General features: G+C 38.4%; 1 protein-coding gene and 1 pseudogene across 5 annotated transcripts in view; one reads left to right on the forward strand and one right to left on the reverse strand.

Annotated features, from left to right (window-relative positions):
- Sorcs1 (sortilin related VPS10 domain containing receptor 1) overlaps nucleotides 1-17,349 on the reverse strand; it is a 504,706-nt gene that overhangs the window by 81,933 nt on the left and 405,424 nt on the right. For all 5 annotated transcript variants that reach the window (XM_038329254.1, XM_038329237.1, XM_038329246.1 and 2 more), the window contains exons 11-17: nucleotides 12,448-12,550; nucleotides 12,108-12,184; nucleotides 9,845-9,936; nucleotides 6,448-6,555; nucleotides 4,903-5,020; nucleotides 3,297-3,427; nucleotides 134-247 (exon numbers count right to left, since the gene is read on the reverse strand). In XM_038329254.1, the coding sequence (XP_038185182.1) occupies nucleotides 134-247; nucleotides 3,297-3,427; nucleotides 4,903-5,020; nucleotides 6,448-6,555; nucleotides 9,845-9,936; nucleotides 12,108-12,184; nucleotides 12,448-12,550 (743 nt within the window). The remainder of the gene's footprint in view (nucleotides 1-133; nucleotides 248-3,296; nucleotides 3,428-4,902; nucleotides 5,021-6,447; nucleotides 6,556-9,844; nucleotides 9,937-12,107; nucleotides 12,185-12,447; nucleotides 12,551-17,349) is intronic.
- On the forward strand, nucleotides 16,401-16,886 carry LOC119820303 (annotated as a pseudogene).

The raw sequence follows: 17,349 nt of genomic DNA on the forward strand, positions 1-17,349 counted from the left end.
AACATTCTATCAAGAAATGCATTGTTTTTGGGGAAAACAAGCCCAGTCTTTGAATAGAAGGAACTATGTCATTTAACATTTACTCATTGGCAGAAGAGCTTGGCCCCTGCAGGCCACTACCACCAAAACTCACCCAGTGCTGTTGAGGTAGCTCTGTCCCAAGCTGCAGTCTTTTGACAGTGAGGATGGGTTGAACCAAAAAGCTGGCAGGCATTGCCCATTACTATGTCTCTCATAGCCATAGTCACTGTTAGGAAAATACCCAAGATAAAACTTTTAGCCGGAGGCAAACTTACTCAGAACTATTTCATATTAGACCACATCAACTTCTAATCAGTCAATAAAATGAGCATTTCCTAAACCAATTTCTTCTAAAACTTAAACATTTTTCTAGACATTATCTATTACCCAGGAAGAAATCTCATAGAACCAATATTCCCACTTAAATGCCTTTAAGGTGTAGGAATGGATTAGTTCTCGGGTAATTAGGAACCTGGCAGTGTCGGACGCTTGAGTCTTAGTGAAAGCATCATTGTAGAGGGTAAGACAGCCACATGTGGCACAGTCCTCATTACCAGTGGTGTCTTTGGGATGATCTTCCAAAACATCTGGTTGTAACAAGTAGAGCACAGCCAGGTTTCTCTGTGTGCAAGCCATATGCTTCAGAGTTCCAGCCAAAAAGAGAATGCCCTTCAGGAATATCTCAAGCACTTCCCCAAGGAAAAGTTTCGTCCTCAGCAGTTAGCAGTGCCAGTGATACTAACTGCCTTAACTCTTGCCTCTGCACTGAAAATGCTCAAAAGAATTTTCTCTCAGTCTCTATTCATTCTTGCTTCCAGGGGACTCTGATTTTCTTGGCTTCCGGAAGATGAAACTGGGCACAGAAAAGGACAACAAATTGTACCTCCACATGCACAGACAAATCCCAGGCAGCAATGGGCAAGCATTAGTATGAATTGGCCCATCTTTTTAATAGAGGTGAGTTACTGGCACAGGGTGTGCATGGCGGGAGCAATGGGCTCAGCCTCAGGGGCCTGTCATCAGGCAGCTGGAGCTGAACATTCTGTACGTACCCTCTGGATTACGGCCTGGTTCAACACAGCATGAATAGGCAGGCTACAGAAGAGCCACTTCCAGAACACCCGGGGCTCACTCCAGGGAAATAGCTTACAAAAGCTGGAGCATGACAAGGAGCATCCAATGACAGTATCTTTCATTAAGCTACTGTCAAAGAAGATCGTAGAAAACCCAGCTACTAACAGAAGCCCAACAAGGGCATGATGAGCCTTCCAAAATATTTTCAGATACCACAGAGTTACAAAAATTCCACTCGTGCAGGAAACCTTGCAATAGTACTACTTAAGACTCCTTTTCTACTCCTTAGAGCACTGTTCAGCTTGAGGGATTAGTAACAGACTCCAGCCACCACTGAATTCAAGAGTCTGAATGAGACAGACATGGGTGTTGGTGAGGAGAGAAACCTAGTTAATTTCCTTACCTTGTGTTATTTTTGCCTTGAGCAAAACCAAAATATTGGTTTATTTGGAAATAAAATTCAAAGTAGAAAATATTTTCATGAAAAAAGTAGAATATTTGGGGTATCTTACCCTACTTTTCTCTCTCTCTCTCTCTCTCTCTCTCTCTCTCTCTCTCTCTCTCTCTCTCTCTCTCTCATTTTGTTTTTCCAGACAGGCTATCTCTATATAGCCCTGGCTGTCCTGGAACTAGCTCTGTAGACCAGACTGGCTTTGAGCTCATAGAGATCCACCTGCCTCTGCCTACCAAATACTGGGACTAGAGGAGTACACCACCACTGCCCTGCCTAGGTTTTCCATTAGAGGAAAATTTTGCTCTTTTTGGAGAATGACTAGATCACAGCCAGTAATGTGCCATGTTCATTTCCTTTGCAAACTCTCCTTCAGTATAATAGACTATCAAGAACTGGTCAGCCTTCAGAAAGAGGGATGTGATGGACGACTTAGAGGGATGTGTGGATAACGTTCTGGGTGACAGTCCCAAGGGCAGGGCAGGGATAAAGAACTGTTGCTATTGCAGTTATATAGCATTGACAGAAGTCCTGGTTGGGGAAGCCCATCTAGAACTCCTGAGTTCCACTGTTGATGAAGCCCTGATGCCCTTCAACTAAATGCAGAGAGCTGCAATGCTGGTTCTTGGTTTTCCTTGTTCACCAACAAGAGAAAGAAAAGATGGGTTATTGCTTTGACAGCTGGCAGGCATTCTCCTCACCACTAATCCAGAGAGCATCTCTAGTAGTCTGCCATTAGAGAAGACTAACTTTTCTGTGACGGGAGATGTATGTTTAGACTGCATCTCACATGAATGACTCACATTTTAATGACTATACATATGAGCTGTTATAGGTACACAGCTAAAAACAAAGTAAGAATGAATAATTTGTATATGGAGCAAGTTTTGAGTGTTTATAACATTTATATAAACATATATTAAGTTCTTCCTTCAGTATATATTCTGAGATAAATAAGAAAATATAAGAGGGAAAGAGCAACAGAAAATGATTGCTTAGTTATTCATCTTCATCAATCATTTCTCAATTTCACCTGATCATCAAACACCGACCAAAATTAAGTCAAGAGCATTACTGGCTCTGCAGTATAGATTTCTGCTTGGCTAATGTCTGGGCAGAACTCTGCTGTTCTCTTTAGTTGGTATCTCTCAGTGTCTCTCTGCTTCTCCAGTTTAAATTTATCTCTATAACCACTCAGATCACAAGGTTAAATTGAGTCTACTCTTGCAGTGAGTTTATAAATGTCACACTCTTAAGCTCTCATAAGCTGTGGGTAGTTGACCACCACAGATTGAAAACTTTCAGGAACAGAGAGTTTATGCCTTTTGAAGTTATTATGCCTATCATGGATGCTAGATTCTAGGAAGATTTTTATGTAGCACATAAGTGTATTTGCTCCCTGAGAACTTCAATTACTATTTCCCATGTTGTTATCTATCTACCTAAAGCAGCTCAATGTAGATCTGGCCTCTCTCTCTTTTTTTCTGAGAATACACCATCAATATGAAGATAATTGCCAATCATCTTGTAAGGCCTCTTAAAATCCACAGAAGAAACTGCTGGTTTTTTGAAAGATACAATCACATAGCTAATAAAAAGCATGATGCTGCCAAGAGCAAATTGTATAAAGACATGAAGTCTGCCACTTAGCTCTAAGTGGATTATCACTTTTTCAAATCTAAGCTTTTATTGAGGGTTTCATGGATGTCATATTACTGAACAGCTTTGTGAAACAGCTATGGAAGCTCACCAGTCAAAATCTGCCTCTGTACAAACACAAGGTTCAGACTCCATCGCTCCTGCATATTTTCCTTGCATACACTTCCGCTCAGATTTTCGCTTCTTGTATATCCTTTTGGCTCCCATGATGCATGCTTCACCCTGCAAGGAGACAAATATGGCACAAAATCGAGCACATAGTTAGACTTTTCTTATTCCATAACAATGTGCTTTGGGGAGATATTCACAAACTTTAATATAAATAAGATATTTAGGAACCCAATTTGTGCTATTGGTATTTTCCTCCTGATGCCTTTTATGAAGTATGAACACAAAGGCAGTTCCAATAATCAATGCAGATTTTTCTAATGATAACATCAACTCCTTATATATTCAGTAAATCCTTTTGGGCAAAGTGTTAGGCTTAGTGCAATGAAGGGCACAACAGAATATAAGGTTGCCTATAACTAATAAATTGACTGCTAACCTGTAATGATTAGTTTTAGTTTAGTATAAGAAAAGATTTATAGAGTCGGTCATTTATGAGCACATGAAAGAACATTACTGAGAAACATAATATCAATTTTATCTCAATTGCTACGTTTTTCTGTATAACTTTATAGTACTAATTTTATGATCATCTACCAGAGAAGGAAGAAAGCCAAGTTCAGTCTCTTTTCCAACAAATAAAAGCTGTAATTGTTACAATGTGTAGCACCCCAAAAGGAAAAACAGCAGCAATGTGAGTGAAAATTTCTTTGGTTTGACTCTGAATAGGGGAAGTGTTCCTTGCTAATGCTGCACACTCTATCAAATATAGCACCTTTGTGTTCTGAAAAATCAGAGCAGGATTTTTAAAATCTATTTTCTCCTGTCTATACAGAGGAAACTTACTTTAACTGGTTCCATTTCACAACATGAGCAAATACTTCACTCAGTCAGAGTGTAGCATGTAAATGTTTTACTTCCTGAATATAGGCATGACTTCTTAGTGGGTAGCTCTACTATATCCCTTAAATTGCCTGCAAGACTGACGTCTATATTGGGAAATCAAAAAGAGATGCTCTCATGCACGGATTTTGATGAGATGTATAACTGAGAGAGATGATGTGGGACAGTCAGTTTTCTATTAGCAATTTCACATTCTTATGCCATGAGTATCTTGGAGGAAGCAAGAGCCACTATGGACTCCTACGTAATCACAGTAATGTAAAAGGATGTCTTTGGCATCGCTCACCCAGCATTGTTTGACGATTTTATGCCTTAGCTGTGTCTGCATTGTTCATTGAAACTGAAAAGCCAACCCTGACTCTACGTCTTTCATGCAGCCCTATGCTATGCTCAGACAAATTATGTTTGCATCTCAGTGCTGAGTTCATATTTCATTTTGAGGTATAAATCTAAGCTAAGCATATTTTAATTTTTATTCCATTGTATCTTACCATAAATAAAACAGAAATGACTTCACAACAGGATATAAATGTGAGGTAGATTATGCTGTGAGACGTCAAACATAGAAGAATGAAAAGGACAGCATGGACTTGAGAACTCCAGTTCTTAAGCCACAAGGAGTAGTTGTTTTTCCATATATCCTCTGCCTACTTCCCATGGTACATGTTCATCTCACTAACTCCTACCTGACTATGTAACTGCCAAGGTCTGTAGTCTTCTTCAGCACAGCGTCTATCAAAAATGGACTTATAATCCACTTTGACAAGCTGCCATTCGGAGCGGTGGCTGAAATGTCCAAACACTCTGCAGGGTTTACAGTGATAGATAACAGTCACAATCATTAAAACAACAACAGCATAACAAGAGCTTGCATCAAATTGTCTGCTGTGAAGACGACGCACTGTGAGCCACATTACACGGATCACATCCACTCACCGTTGAGAACATTTATGAAGACGATCTTATCACTGACTGCACTTTGCAGACAGATAAATTGAGGCTCAAAGACTTTTTGTCAACACATAATTAACATTCATGTCACTAGCAACTGGGAAAGCCAGATTCCAAAATAGTTTATTCAAAGACACAAGAATGGTCTAGAAAAACAACTGAAGAAACACCCACAAATACTGTATTCTAGGTGGTCCAACATATACTTCTAGATGGTTTTGTTACTATATCTAGTCCATGGCTTCCATATTCTTTACCTTTTCGTAAGGTCCTACAGAAAGTGGACAAGAGGAGCAAGTAATCACAACTCCTCTTACTTTATAAACCATGCTCCCCTGCAGGGATTCAGTTAGTTAGTATAGAATTTAGTCACTAGAGAGTATAGAAAAAGTAGTCTTTCAGATCAGCATAGACGAAGCCTACAAAGTAGCCTTTCAGATCAACTTGGCTGCATGTGAAACAATATTTTGAAAACATAAATATTGAATAAGAGTGAGCTACTTAATAGACTTCTGAAATAGTTGTGTTTTCCATGGACAGATGTGAAAGTGTGACTACTAGGCACAGTAGATTATTCTTGTCTTTTCTCACTGCTAAAAGTGAGGAGGTTTAAATGTATGATAAATTTTCACTTTGAGTTTGACATTTTTACTGATTTCTCATTCAACTACTTTGGAATTATCCATCTTTGCAGATTTTTCCATTTTTTTCTAAGAGCAGGGAATATCACAGTTACTTATTTCAAATTCAAAGTTTAAGTTTTGAAACCCATAGTCAGTTAAGTCATTAATCAAGTCTTTCATGAATTAATGATCATTACTTTCCAGACAAGAATGAATGTAAATTAAATTTTTGCAAAGCCAGATGCTGTAATAACCATAATATGTCCATATCCTTAATATTTCTCACAATCATTTAGTGCAAGAAGTCAGGGAAAATAAAATGTCATCATCTAAAAGGTCTAGAATTTTCTACATCTGCAGTGTACACAGTGTTATTACATTTTAAAAACTACATAGCTTTATTTTCTATTAAGACAGCTACTGTTAATTTACATTAACATAAATTCATCGAGTACAGAAAGAAAAGATCAGAGCCTTTCCCCATCATCCCTTAGCTGGGGTCATAGTTTGCATTCCTTTTCTTCTTTGCTGGAGGTTGTTGAAGTACAATGTATTAACATTGCTAACAACTTCCCAATTAACAGTAACAAATCCAACAGCCAGCTGAAAAACACCTCTCCAGGTCATAGTGAGATGGGATAATACCATACCACTTACGTCATGATTAGTGTCTCTTCTCCAGGCTCCCCCAGAACTCCATCCACAAAAAGTGGAATGGATGTGAAACTGTATTTACTCCAAGATCGCCCTTCATCAAAACTCAACCTAATGGCAGAACAGTTTGACAGTCATCGCATATCAAAAGAAAAAGGTGACATCTCTGTGTAAGGAAAGATGTTAGTCACCAGCACAGAAAGTAATACCACACTGAGACTTCATTACAAATAAGTATACTTATTTACATCAAAAGACAGAAATAGAGATACTCAAGCTACTATGACAAGATGTGTTGGGGTATGAACAAGGGAGAATCGAATGAAATAGGAATAGTCTAATAGCAGGGAGTAATATAGATAACTTTTAAGTTCTTACACCTCATGGGACTATCATCAAATCTGCAAACAAGTTTTACAAAAATTAAACAAATCTATCCCAAATGACCAACTCATAAATAAGTCCTACTTATATTACATAAATCCTTACTGATCTCACTGGAATGCATATGGAAGGACAGGCTGATGAAGGCAAGAGAAGTCTGCATTTCTGGTGGTCCATTATAACATAAATGCCTGTGTTCTCCTCAAAATACATATGTTAAAAATTGCATCACTAATGATATTAGAAAATAGATACTTGGCTAAAAATAGATCTTAAGAGTAGAGTCCTCAGTGTTTGGGGACAATTGTCTTGTACCCTGTAAAGATTTGTCACTTGTATTGGTTTAATACAATGCTGATTGGCCAGTAGCAAGGCAAGTAGTATAGGTGGAGCAACCAAGCAGTAAGTATAGGCTGGGCAACTAGAATAGGAGAATTATAGGAAGATAAAAGGCTCAGTCTGCAGGCATAACCCAGACACAGAAGAAGCAAGATGAGAATGCCTCACTGATAAAAGCTTCTGTGTGTTTCTTTGGGACTATACGAATGTGTGACCTGTCTGGACAGAAACCTCTATCAACCAAAATTGGATAAATAATAGGTAGGTTAGTATGAGCTTGCTCACACTAATAATAATAGTGAATAGTAGAATGAATACTTGTGAGATATTACTTGTAGATAATTTACATTGGTATAGAATCTTGTATATTGATACAAATTCAAAATATTTTGAATATGCTCCTATTTCTGTTTACAATATTTGTACACCTAGGCAAAGTTATTTTGTTATATTGTATACATGCATGCTTCTACCTCTGCTTAAAATATTTTGTATATTGATGCAATTTTAGGATGTATTTATCATATTGCACTGAACATTTCTACCTCTGATCAAGATACTTATACATTGTTTACATTTTGAGGTCATTGTCCTCATTTGCTGCACAGTTGTTTAAAGACTTTAATATTCTAATATGAAGTCTTAGTCTTTAAGCTATATATGTATTAAGTATTATAGGCCTATTGTCATCCATGTTTGTCATACTTATGGTTAGACTAACCAGGTTCTTTAGATACATAGAGATTGTATTCTGTCTGGATAGGTAATCTTCAACCACTTCAAAGAACTGTAGAATATGGCATTTAGATAATTTGAGGCTCTGTTGACCTGAGACACGATTGTTTCTTGCAGCACTGATCTATTTCTGAGGGAATGTTGAGCACCAAAGACACTCCACTTGGAGCTTGTTTTCTTCTTGACAAAACTGGCCTTTGGGCAAGGAACTATTCATGCCTCGATCACTGACAAAATGCACAGTGTTTGGACAAACAAGAAGGATACAAGAAAAAAGACTGTCAAACCTTGCCAAGACAGGGTAAGATGGTTTTGAAATGTTTTTTGCCTCCAAAAATGGTCTGTCAGTTACTCTAGGCCTTAGGTAAAGCTGGTTGCTACAACACTGCAAATGAGACTTTGGGTGACAAAGACAACAGGCCCATGTAGCCTGTTGTTTCTATCACTTATTGCACATTTTGGAAGTTGCTTGATTGCATTTCTTGTTATTCAAGTAATGTTATTTCTTTTCTCAGGTCTTCAATGGGGTTGAGGATTAGATAGTCATAATTACTTTCCTCTCATGACTTGGCCAAGCTATTTCTAACACAAGACTGAGAATCTTTAGGATAAGATAATTATTGAAACATTTATCATATGTTTCTTGCTTGATATTGTTTATGTTGGTTTTAATTCTAATTTTTATACTTGAAATTTGCTCATATTGTATATAGTTTTTTATTAGGCTTAGAACTCTTTTATTTAAACAAAAGGGAGAGATGCTGTGAAACTCCTTCAGCCAGTAGCCTTTAAAATAACAGTCCACTTGGGTGTGGCCTCTTATAGTATAAATGCCAACATAAGACCCATTCTTTCTCTCTCTGCTTCTAAATTTTGTTCCTATTCCCTATTTGTAAGAGGACATTGATATGTGAGTATACCCCTAAATAAATAACCTTTTATTATACTGAATTCTGAGCTATGTGGGATTATTTTATAGTATGCATCATCACCTCATAAATGGAAGTATTGTCTTAAAATAATGTCTTGGACTGTCTTTTATTTTTTTGTCATGTGGAAACACAGGAACAAGGCACTACTTGGTCATTTAAAAGTGGTTGTTCAGCTGAAATGGACTTGGCCAGCATTCGTGTCTTGTACTCCAAGCTCACAAAACTATGAAAATGAATTTCTCCTGTTCATGAGTTATCTAGTTATGGTATTTGGTAACAGAAGCCTGAGCACTAACTGAGACAACTGAATGAGAGGGTGTGTTTTACTCTGTCTTTCTCTGTAGACGCCTTTCCTCAGGACCAACCTTTGAAGTTTTCTCCTAAGGTCATTAGTATAATAAAAGATGGAAGGAAAATCAGGTTTTTGATTTTTCACAAGCAAAATAAGCAGTGGACCACTTCCAAATATGAATAAGGAAACCTGTTGGAAACCCCTGTAGACATTCATCAATAAAAGACACAGGTATATTTGAGGAATGTCACCTCATTAAAGGGAACTAAGGAAGTAGCACAGGCAAACAGTGTAAGAGCAGAATAATCATGAACTACAAATCTCCATGTGGGATGCACAGAACTGTGCATACACTAAACTTCATGAGAGGCTGCTAGGGTGGGTGACTACAAGTACTGTCCTCTGCTGAGAAATTATGGGAGAGTGTGAATGAGGCTGTCCAGCTGATGGCGCTGAGGAACCAGGAAACCGATGCATGCATTGTCACATTTGAACACCATAATGCAGTTGTTCTTGTAGGAGCAGAAACACTTGCCTATCCTTCTGTTTGCCCCCAACTTCTCCTTTCCAAAGTCTTAGGCCACAATCTTACTTCAGTGGAACAAACATGAAATTATGTGGCAGTTAGAACAAACATAGTCATAGTGTGATGGCCGATTCAAATGCTGGCCTGGATAAAATGGCCATATGCATTTTTCTGTGCTAGCAGTAGCCTTACCAAAGGTGACGAATTGGGAGAGATGTGTGTTTCATAGCAACCAGGACTCCACCTTGATCTAAGTACAAAATGCTGTGCTCTTCTTCAAAGATCTGGATGACAAAAAGAATACAAGGGCACACAATGGCATCACATCTGCACCTGGTACCCAGGGCATCACATCTGCACCTGGTACCCAGGGCATCACATCTGCACCTGGTACCCAGGGCATCACATCTGCACCTGGTATCCAGGGCATGGAGAATCAATCTAGGCAGGAGATTAAAATCTCTCTCACAGAAATAGGTTTCCCTAAACTTTGAGAAAATGTAAGCGAAGAGACAATGCTTCTCGACATGGGCTACATCTATCACTGATACTATATAAAATAATTTTATAGTTCTACAAAATAAATTTTAAGCATGAACGACATCTATTCATGTTTTTATTCTCTTATACCGTACTGTACTTATCAATTCCTATTTCTGAAGATGATGTCAGAGCACGGGGAAACTATAAATAGTGTACATATCTAGATGGAAAGACCCTTGGCCACAGTTTAGTACAGCATTCTCATTCATATACTAAGATTTGAAGAGTGGGAATGCACAAACAACAATGGGTGAAGCCGAGGCTCACTGTGCTGCATTGACCTTTTCAGATGTAATTATCTAATATCTCCAAATTCCCACACTTGATCAAAAGAGATGTTTTCTCATTTGACTCATAGATATCCTTCCAAGTGACAAGTAACTCTAATCAAGACAAAATCATTAACTTTGGTCACATTTAAAATGGAGTCTTTCATAAAACATGGGAAAACGAATCTAAAATCAAATGGAGACACTCCAAAAAGAATCTCTAAATTTTTCTATGTAAAAAGCTTTCTGGGTTCTCAGTTAAAATGTTATGATGGACTCATCTGAAATTATACTAGTGACATAATCTCTCTCTTTAATCTTTTCAGTGTGTGTGTGTGTGTGTGTGTGTGTGTGTGTGTGTGTGTGTGTGTGCAAGAGAGAAAGAGAGAGAGAGCGGGAAAGAGAGAGAGAGACAGAGAGACAGAGAGAGACAGAGACAGAGAGACAGAGAGAGACAGACAGAGACAGACAGAGACAGAGAGACAGAGACAGACAGAGACAGGGACAGAGATGCATGAGGCCAGAAAAAGGTATTGAACTCCTTGAAGCTGAAGTTAAAAGTGGTCATGAATTTCTGGGTGTGGGAGTTAGGGGACCAAATTTTGGGTCTCTAAAGTGCAGAAAGGAACTTAATCACATAACTACTCTTCAGTCTCATTAATTCTATGCATAATATATGACCTCTGCCTATATCAGAAGAGAGTTCTATGTCTTGTTTAGTGTCAGAAGAAAGAAATGGAATCCTGACACTCTTCCCCCCAAAATTTCCTTAAGGTTGTCCATCTTCTTTCAGACCCCCCCAATTTTTTCTGTCCTCTTTTATCAAAATATGCAACACCAGTGAGGGATTAAAACTAAGAAAGAACACTGGCCATCAGGTCCTCTTCCTCTTTTTCCTTTCATGAAATTGCAAGTTAAGTAAGCCCGTTGTTAAGTATGATTACCTGTGCATTAGATTTCAATTTACAGTGCTAGTTATTGTATGATAATTAAGCACCAGAGGCTTATTAAAACATATTTATTGAGGTGTAACAGTCATACATTAGGCTTGTTGTGATAGCTAAACCTCATTAAATGCCTGCTTTATAAGCTGTCAAATTTCTAATTTTCATTCAGAAGAAAGGTAGGAGGCAGCTAAGCTAAGCACATTGGTTTGAAGTGGCTCCATTTGTGTTTATTGACCATATGTAGTCTGTGAGTTATTACTCTGTCATTTACACATGAGATTTAAACAATGCAGAATGCCAACTGGGTAATGCCTATTTTTGCTTCTCTTTGAGGCAAGGAGAATTTATAAAGGCAACTAAGTTTTACATGTGCAATCCACTCTGAAGGATCCAAGTTTCTTATATGATGGACTCAGAGATTCCATTTTCTTTTGCCTAAAAATGCCTTCCAACTTGATTTCAGATGCATTTAGGTATGGACCCGTGATATGAAATATCTTTATCAAAGGATGAAAACATCAACCTCTATAAATTTGGTTTAGTTCATTTTTAACTTGCATTAAAATGAGAAAAGAAAATACATTATTCATGTCAGAATGTATGTACAATGATGTCTTTAGGTTTCTAGATTTGAAATAACTTGAACTATGACTTATAACTTGAGCAGGCCAACCTAGACAAAGGGTATTTTCTTACCTGCCTCCAAGTGTTCCCTGCGTCTGAAGAGACAAACATGCTGATGTCGCTGTCTGACAGTTCAGAACCTATATTACCTAGAAAGAGAGCTAGGCCATTAGTGGGAGAAAGATTCTGAAAGAGTCAAGAACAGATCACATCAGCAGTCTGCACTGCCTAGATGGATTTCAACTATAAACTTTCTGTCTAAGCAAGGATTTTCAGTAAACTTGCTTCAGGTCAATGGTTTAGCTGGCTTTCAAAACTAATTTTATCTTGCTCATGAAATTCCAACCACAGATGTCTAGTTTCTTAAAATAAACACATATACAATAGTAAGCAAAGCATTCACGCATCTTACCTGAAGCAACTATAATACTTGGGGCTGTGTCCCTGCTGGCAATGATTCCAGAGGTGTAGGGATTCTCAGAGACCTTGAGATGAAGGTGTAATGAGCAATAAGGCTAGAAAGAAGAGAACTGAATGTCATATATGCACAAAATCAACATGGCCACTTGAAACATAGATTCTACAGCCAGGAAGGGTCAACCTAGTTCCAGGGATTCCTAGAGAGACCCTATCTCGGTTTTTTAAAGTAGACACAAAACAAAATAAGCTAAAAGACCTAGATTCAGAACATCTATTCTGTCTGTCTATCTATCCATCTAGCTACTTATCCCGTCTGTCTTCCATCTGTGAAATCTTCATCTACCCATTGCACTCATCCACCCACCAACTCATCACTGTTGTGTTCTCAAATGTCCATTGTCAACCAAGTTATGACAGCTTTTAGGTGGGTATAAAGAAAACACCGCCCAAACAGTCCTAATTTACCTAATTATATTTAGCATGATAAACTTTCTAACAACTGTAAAAGGCTAGTCAGAACTCATTAAATAATTATGGATCAAAATTTGATTTCTGCCATTACAGACTTTTTTTGAGATCTTTTTATTGGTCACTGGGTTAAAACAAATTATTTTCGTGCTCCCAATAAATATAAAAACAAAACAATATAAAACAATAGATGGTGAAGAGACAAGGGCCAGTTTGGTGTTAAGACTGACTCCCAAGAGAAAGTATAACCTGAGGGAGGATGGGAAGGTGATAGGACCAAGGTATTTGAGAGAACATTTGGGATATGAATAACACCAATAACAAAAAACAACAGGGGAATTGATAGACTATCATAGTATGTAGCCAGGAAAGACTAAAGGAACAATGGAACATGATGCTAAGAAATGGGAATGAGTTGACCTAGGAGGACTTGGGAAATCAGTTGGCATCTCAGCCACTGAATGCCACAGAACATGGTCTCAGCATAGAAAATTCTGTATGAGGCGTGAAACTGCCCTAACATCTGCAAACAAATGACAGAGTGTCGTCACCAGATTCTGATCCTTTTTTTAATGAATGTGTATTAATTATACAAACTAATGAGTTTCATCACTGACATGTACACAACACACTTTAATCATCTTTATCCCTTCTTTTATCCCCATTTTGGTTTTGCTCATTACAAAAATCATTTTTATAGACAAAATGCAGTAGCAATAAATTTTAAGTGAAAATTTTAGGCAATTGTTTATGTGTGCTTAGAGGCCTTGGTCAAATTCTCTGATTAAGAAATCAATAGTTTTTCAAAAGTGGATAGTACTTCTTATATGAATTTTGTTGATAGTAGTCCAACTGAACTGTCAAAAACACAAGCTTGTGCAGGGCGGCAGTGGCGCATGCCTTTAATCCCAGCACTCGGGAGGCAGAGGCAGGCGGATCTCTGAGTTCGAGGCCAGCCTGGTCTACAAGAGTTAGTTCCAGGACAGGCTCTAGAAACTACAGGGTAACCCTGTCTCGAAAAAAAACAAAAAAAAACAAGCTATGTTTGAACCCCAGTTTCCTTTCATCTCTCAGGAAGATTGCTTCCTAATCTTATTGAATTGAGTTTTGGGAATCACCAGTTAAAACTTTTATTCTTCTCTGTAAGTCTCAGTCAGAAAATATTCAGGGAAATTCTGGAATGCAATGATTAAATTTATAGAGAATGGAGTAAATGACAAAGCAAAAAATGGAACTCAGGAATAAAAGCAGCCAAACACTGCAAAATGAAATCACAGATCACAATAGTGTAGCAGAATCCTCACTAACAGCACAGAAAGTACAGCCCTTAAGGAACAATGAATTTCTGGTTCTGCATGAAAACTCTATGCAAAGTTTCAAGGAGAGTTTCGTGCTCATAACATTCTGAAAAGGAACACACAGCTCTGAAAGAGAAGGAACCAAATACTAGGCTTCTTTATGCCCATCCGGAAAAGGACAGGAACTAAGGGCAATGTTGTGGGCACCTAGACATGCTACAACAGGAAGAATGGAGCCATCACACTGGGGAAACTTTCCCATCACATGTAGCATACATATTTCCTTTTGTCTGATTTACCAACATTTATTTTACTCTGAGTAATCCTGAATGGTCTATTTCAGGTATGGTATAATTTTATCTTTCTCAGACAATCTAGAAATAAAAACAAATCAGGTTCTACATTGCATCTCATGTGGAATCTTGCATATAATTTTGAAAGGATACTAAAAGGCTTAGAACAAACACTAAGCAAGGGTGCCTTTTGTTACATGGAAGATATTATTGTTTTACTGAGAACAAGATAAAAGCATAGACCTGAGTATAAATCAATCTGAGTAATAATGTCACCATATTTATAGTATTCCAAGGAGTGCCATATAGCCTGGGTATTATCTCTTGACAGAGAGATTTCATGGAGTGCCATTTAAATCACTTAACAGAGCACTAGATTCATGTACAAGGGAGTGTCCAGGTCACAGTCTTTAGCCTGTCACTTGCAGCAGTTGAAAGATTATGAGGCTCAGTTGGCATCTGAGCCAGTAATTATTTGGTAGGGAAACGTGCGATAACAAAGAGATGAGGGCATTTCAATCAGCTATCTCAGACCTGCTCTCTGGCCCTGGCTTTCAGAGAGCCAAGGCATTAATTTGAGAAGCAAAGGCACCAGTTCATGCTGCAGTGAGGTTTACAAATGATCTCACTGACTTGGCCTCCTCTCTCACATTCATAGTCTTGGATTGCCCCCAGCTGGTACTTAGAGAATTTTCTAGGCCATATTTTTCTGTTTCTTTCATTTTCTTTATCAACAATTTATATGGCTGACTCCAATGTCTCAAGAAAATCAAGATAAAGTGGCTGTACTTTAGTTAACCTTTTGTGTCAAAAGTTATTCCATGACAAACCACTGTCGGGCTTATTGTAAGGACCATCACGCTGTTCTGAGTTTGGAGGACATAGAAAACGGCTTTTGAATTCTTATGTGCATTTTGGCCAGGAAGAGGCACTTAGTGTTTCTTTTTCCCCCTTTCTTTTTGCCTTTATTTATTTAAAATGTCTTTATTTTGCTCATGGGCAAATAGGAGTAGAGGACCTACATTATGCTGCCTCTTACAGCTGCAGTGATCTCTTCAGGGTCATCTCCAACACAACAAAGAATGGGATGTTTCCCTTCCTTCTGTACAAAGCAAAGATGAGAATGTGCACTGATACCAACCGTGTTCTAGCAGCTGGCTTACCGAAGATGGGTCACCAGCATCCACAGTCAGAAACTGCCCTTTGTGTCCTTCATCTACTCACCAGCCATGGTATATTATGAATCTTTCTAGTGGCTCTGAGATACTGGTTTCTTAGTCTCTAATGTTATCCTACTGAGGCACAAGGTATCTTGAGAATCAGAAGCTCACAGAAGGCCATAGAAACAGAAGAAAGGCATGTGCAGAGTTCCATCTGATTTTAGGGAGTTCCCAAACCCATTAGCATTACCTCCAGATCAAATTACCTTTCTTTCCTACCCTGATCTTTTCTTTTTTTTTTTTTTTTTGTTTGTTTGCCAAGCTGTGACTGTTTTATTAACTGACCAGATTACAAAAATACCATGGGCAACACCTTAGTTCATCCGTCTAATAAACCTGTTTATCTGGTCTTCCCTATTGCCAGCATCTCCACCTTCCACAAAATGAGTTGTCTTCTTCTTCATTCCACCTCGTGGAGAAGATAATTTGAAGGGCCACAGGAAGTTATTCGCTTCCTTGAAGCGTTTTCCAACTGTATAGATCTCATGAATTAGATCCTCCATGCAGATGATGCCGTATTTACCAAGAGATCGAGCAATCAAGGAATTATCTGTCAAGGCAATTCTCTTCTTATGAATTTTGCCATAGCCGCGTTTGTAGATGAGCTCATTTACTGACTTCAGATTGGGGTACCCCCATGCAATGTATGGTTCCACAATCCTCAGCATGGAGGCTGTGCCGGAGAAGAAAAAGGTTCCTGCTGCACCGGGAACCCAGAAGAAAAAGAAGGTTCCTGCTGCACCAGGAACCCTGAAGAAAAGGAAGGTTCCTTCTGTGCCAGAAACGCTGAAGAAAAAGTGAAGGAATTTCGCAGAGTTGAAGGTGAAGCGCCTTCGGAAGAAGATTGCCCTGAAGTCGCTGCGAAGGGCCCACAGGAAGCTCATCTATGAGAAGGCAAAGCACTATCATAAGGAGTATAGGCAGATGTACTGGACGGAGATTCGCATGGCCAGGATGGCAAGGAAAGCTGGAAACTTCTATGTGCCCGCAGAACCGAAGCTGGCCTTCGTCATCAGAATCCGAGGTATCAATGGTGTGAGCCCAAAGGTGCGCAAGGTGTTGCAGCTTCTCCGTCTTCGACAGATCTTCAACGGCACCTTTGTCAAGCTCAACAAGGCTTCAATTAACATGCTGATCTTTTCTTTTATCTAACAAAATTATTTTGACAAGTGTATGTGTTCCATAAATACTCAGAGGGACTAAATTAACACATTGTTTCTTCAACTTGGATACTTAGCATTCAATCCTCCTGTCTAACTGAAACACTGTACCCACACATTATTTTGTTTGTTTGTTTGTTTATTTTTAGTCTTTGCTTTTCTGAGTCTTGGTCTCAGTTGTAGCCCCTGTTTAGGCATCCTTTGATTCAATCTTCCCCTTTATAGAACTTCCTTGTTTTTTTGTTTGTTTGTTTTGTTTCATAGAATATCCTCTGTTAAGAGATATTTTGCTTTTTGACATCGAGAACACCACTACTTACATCTCATAGGTTAGTAGCAAATCATATTTGTCATTTGGTTGCTGCTTACTATACTTATCACAGTTTTTCAGTGGTCCATTAATTATCTTCTGTGTTTCAAGTACAATGGGGAATCACCTGGTGCTAAAAGACACT

This window comes from Arvicola amphibius, chromosome 1, assembly GCF_903992535.2.
Source record: "Arvicola amphibius chromosome 1, mArvAmp1.2, whole genome shotgun sequence".
NCBI lineage: Eukaryota > Metazoa > Chordata > Mammalia > Rodentia > Cricetidae > Arvicola > Arvicola amphibius.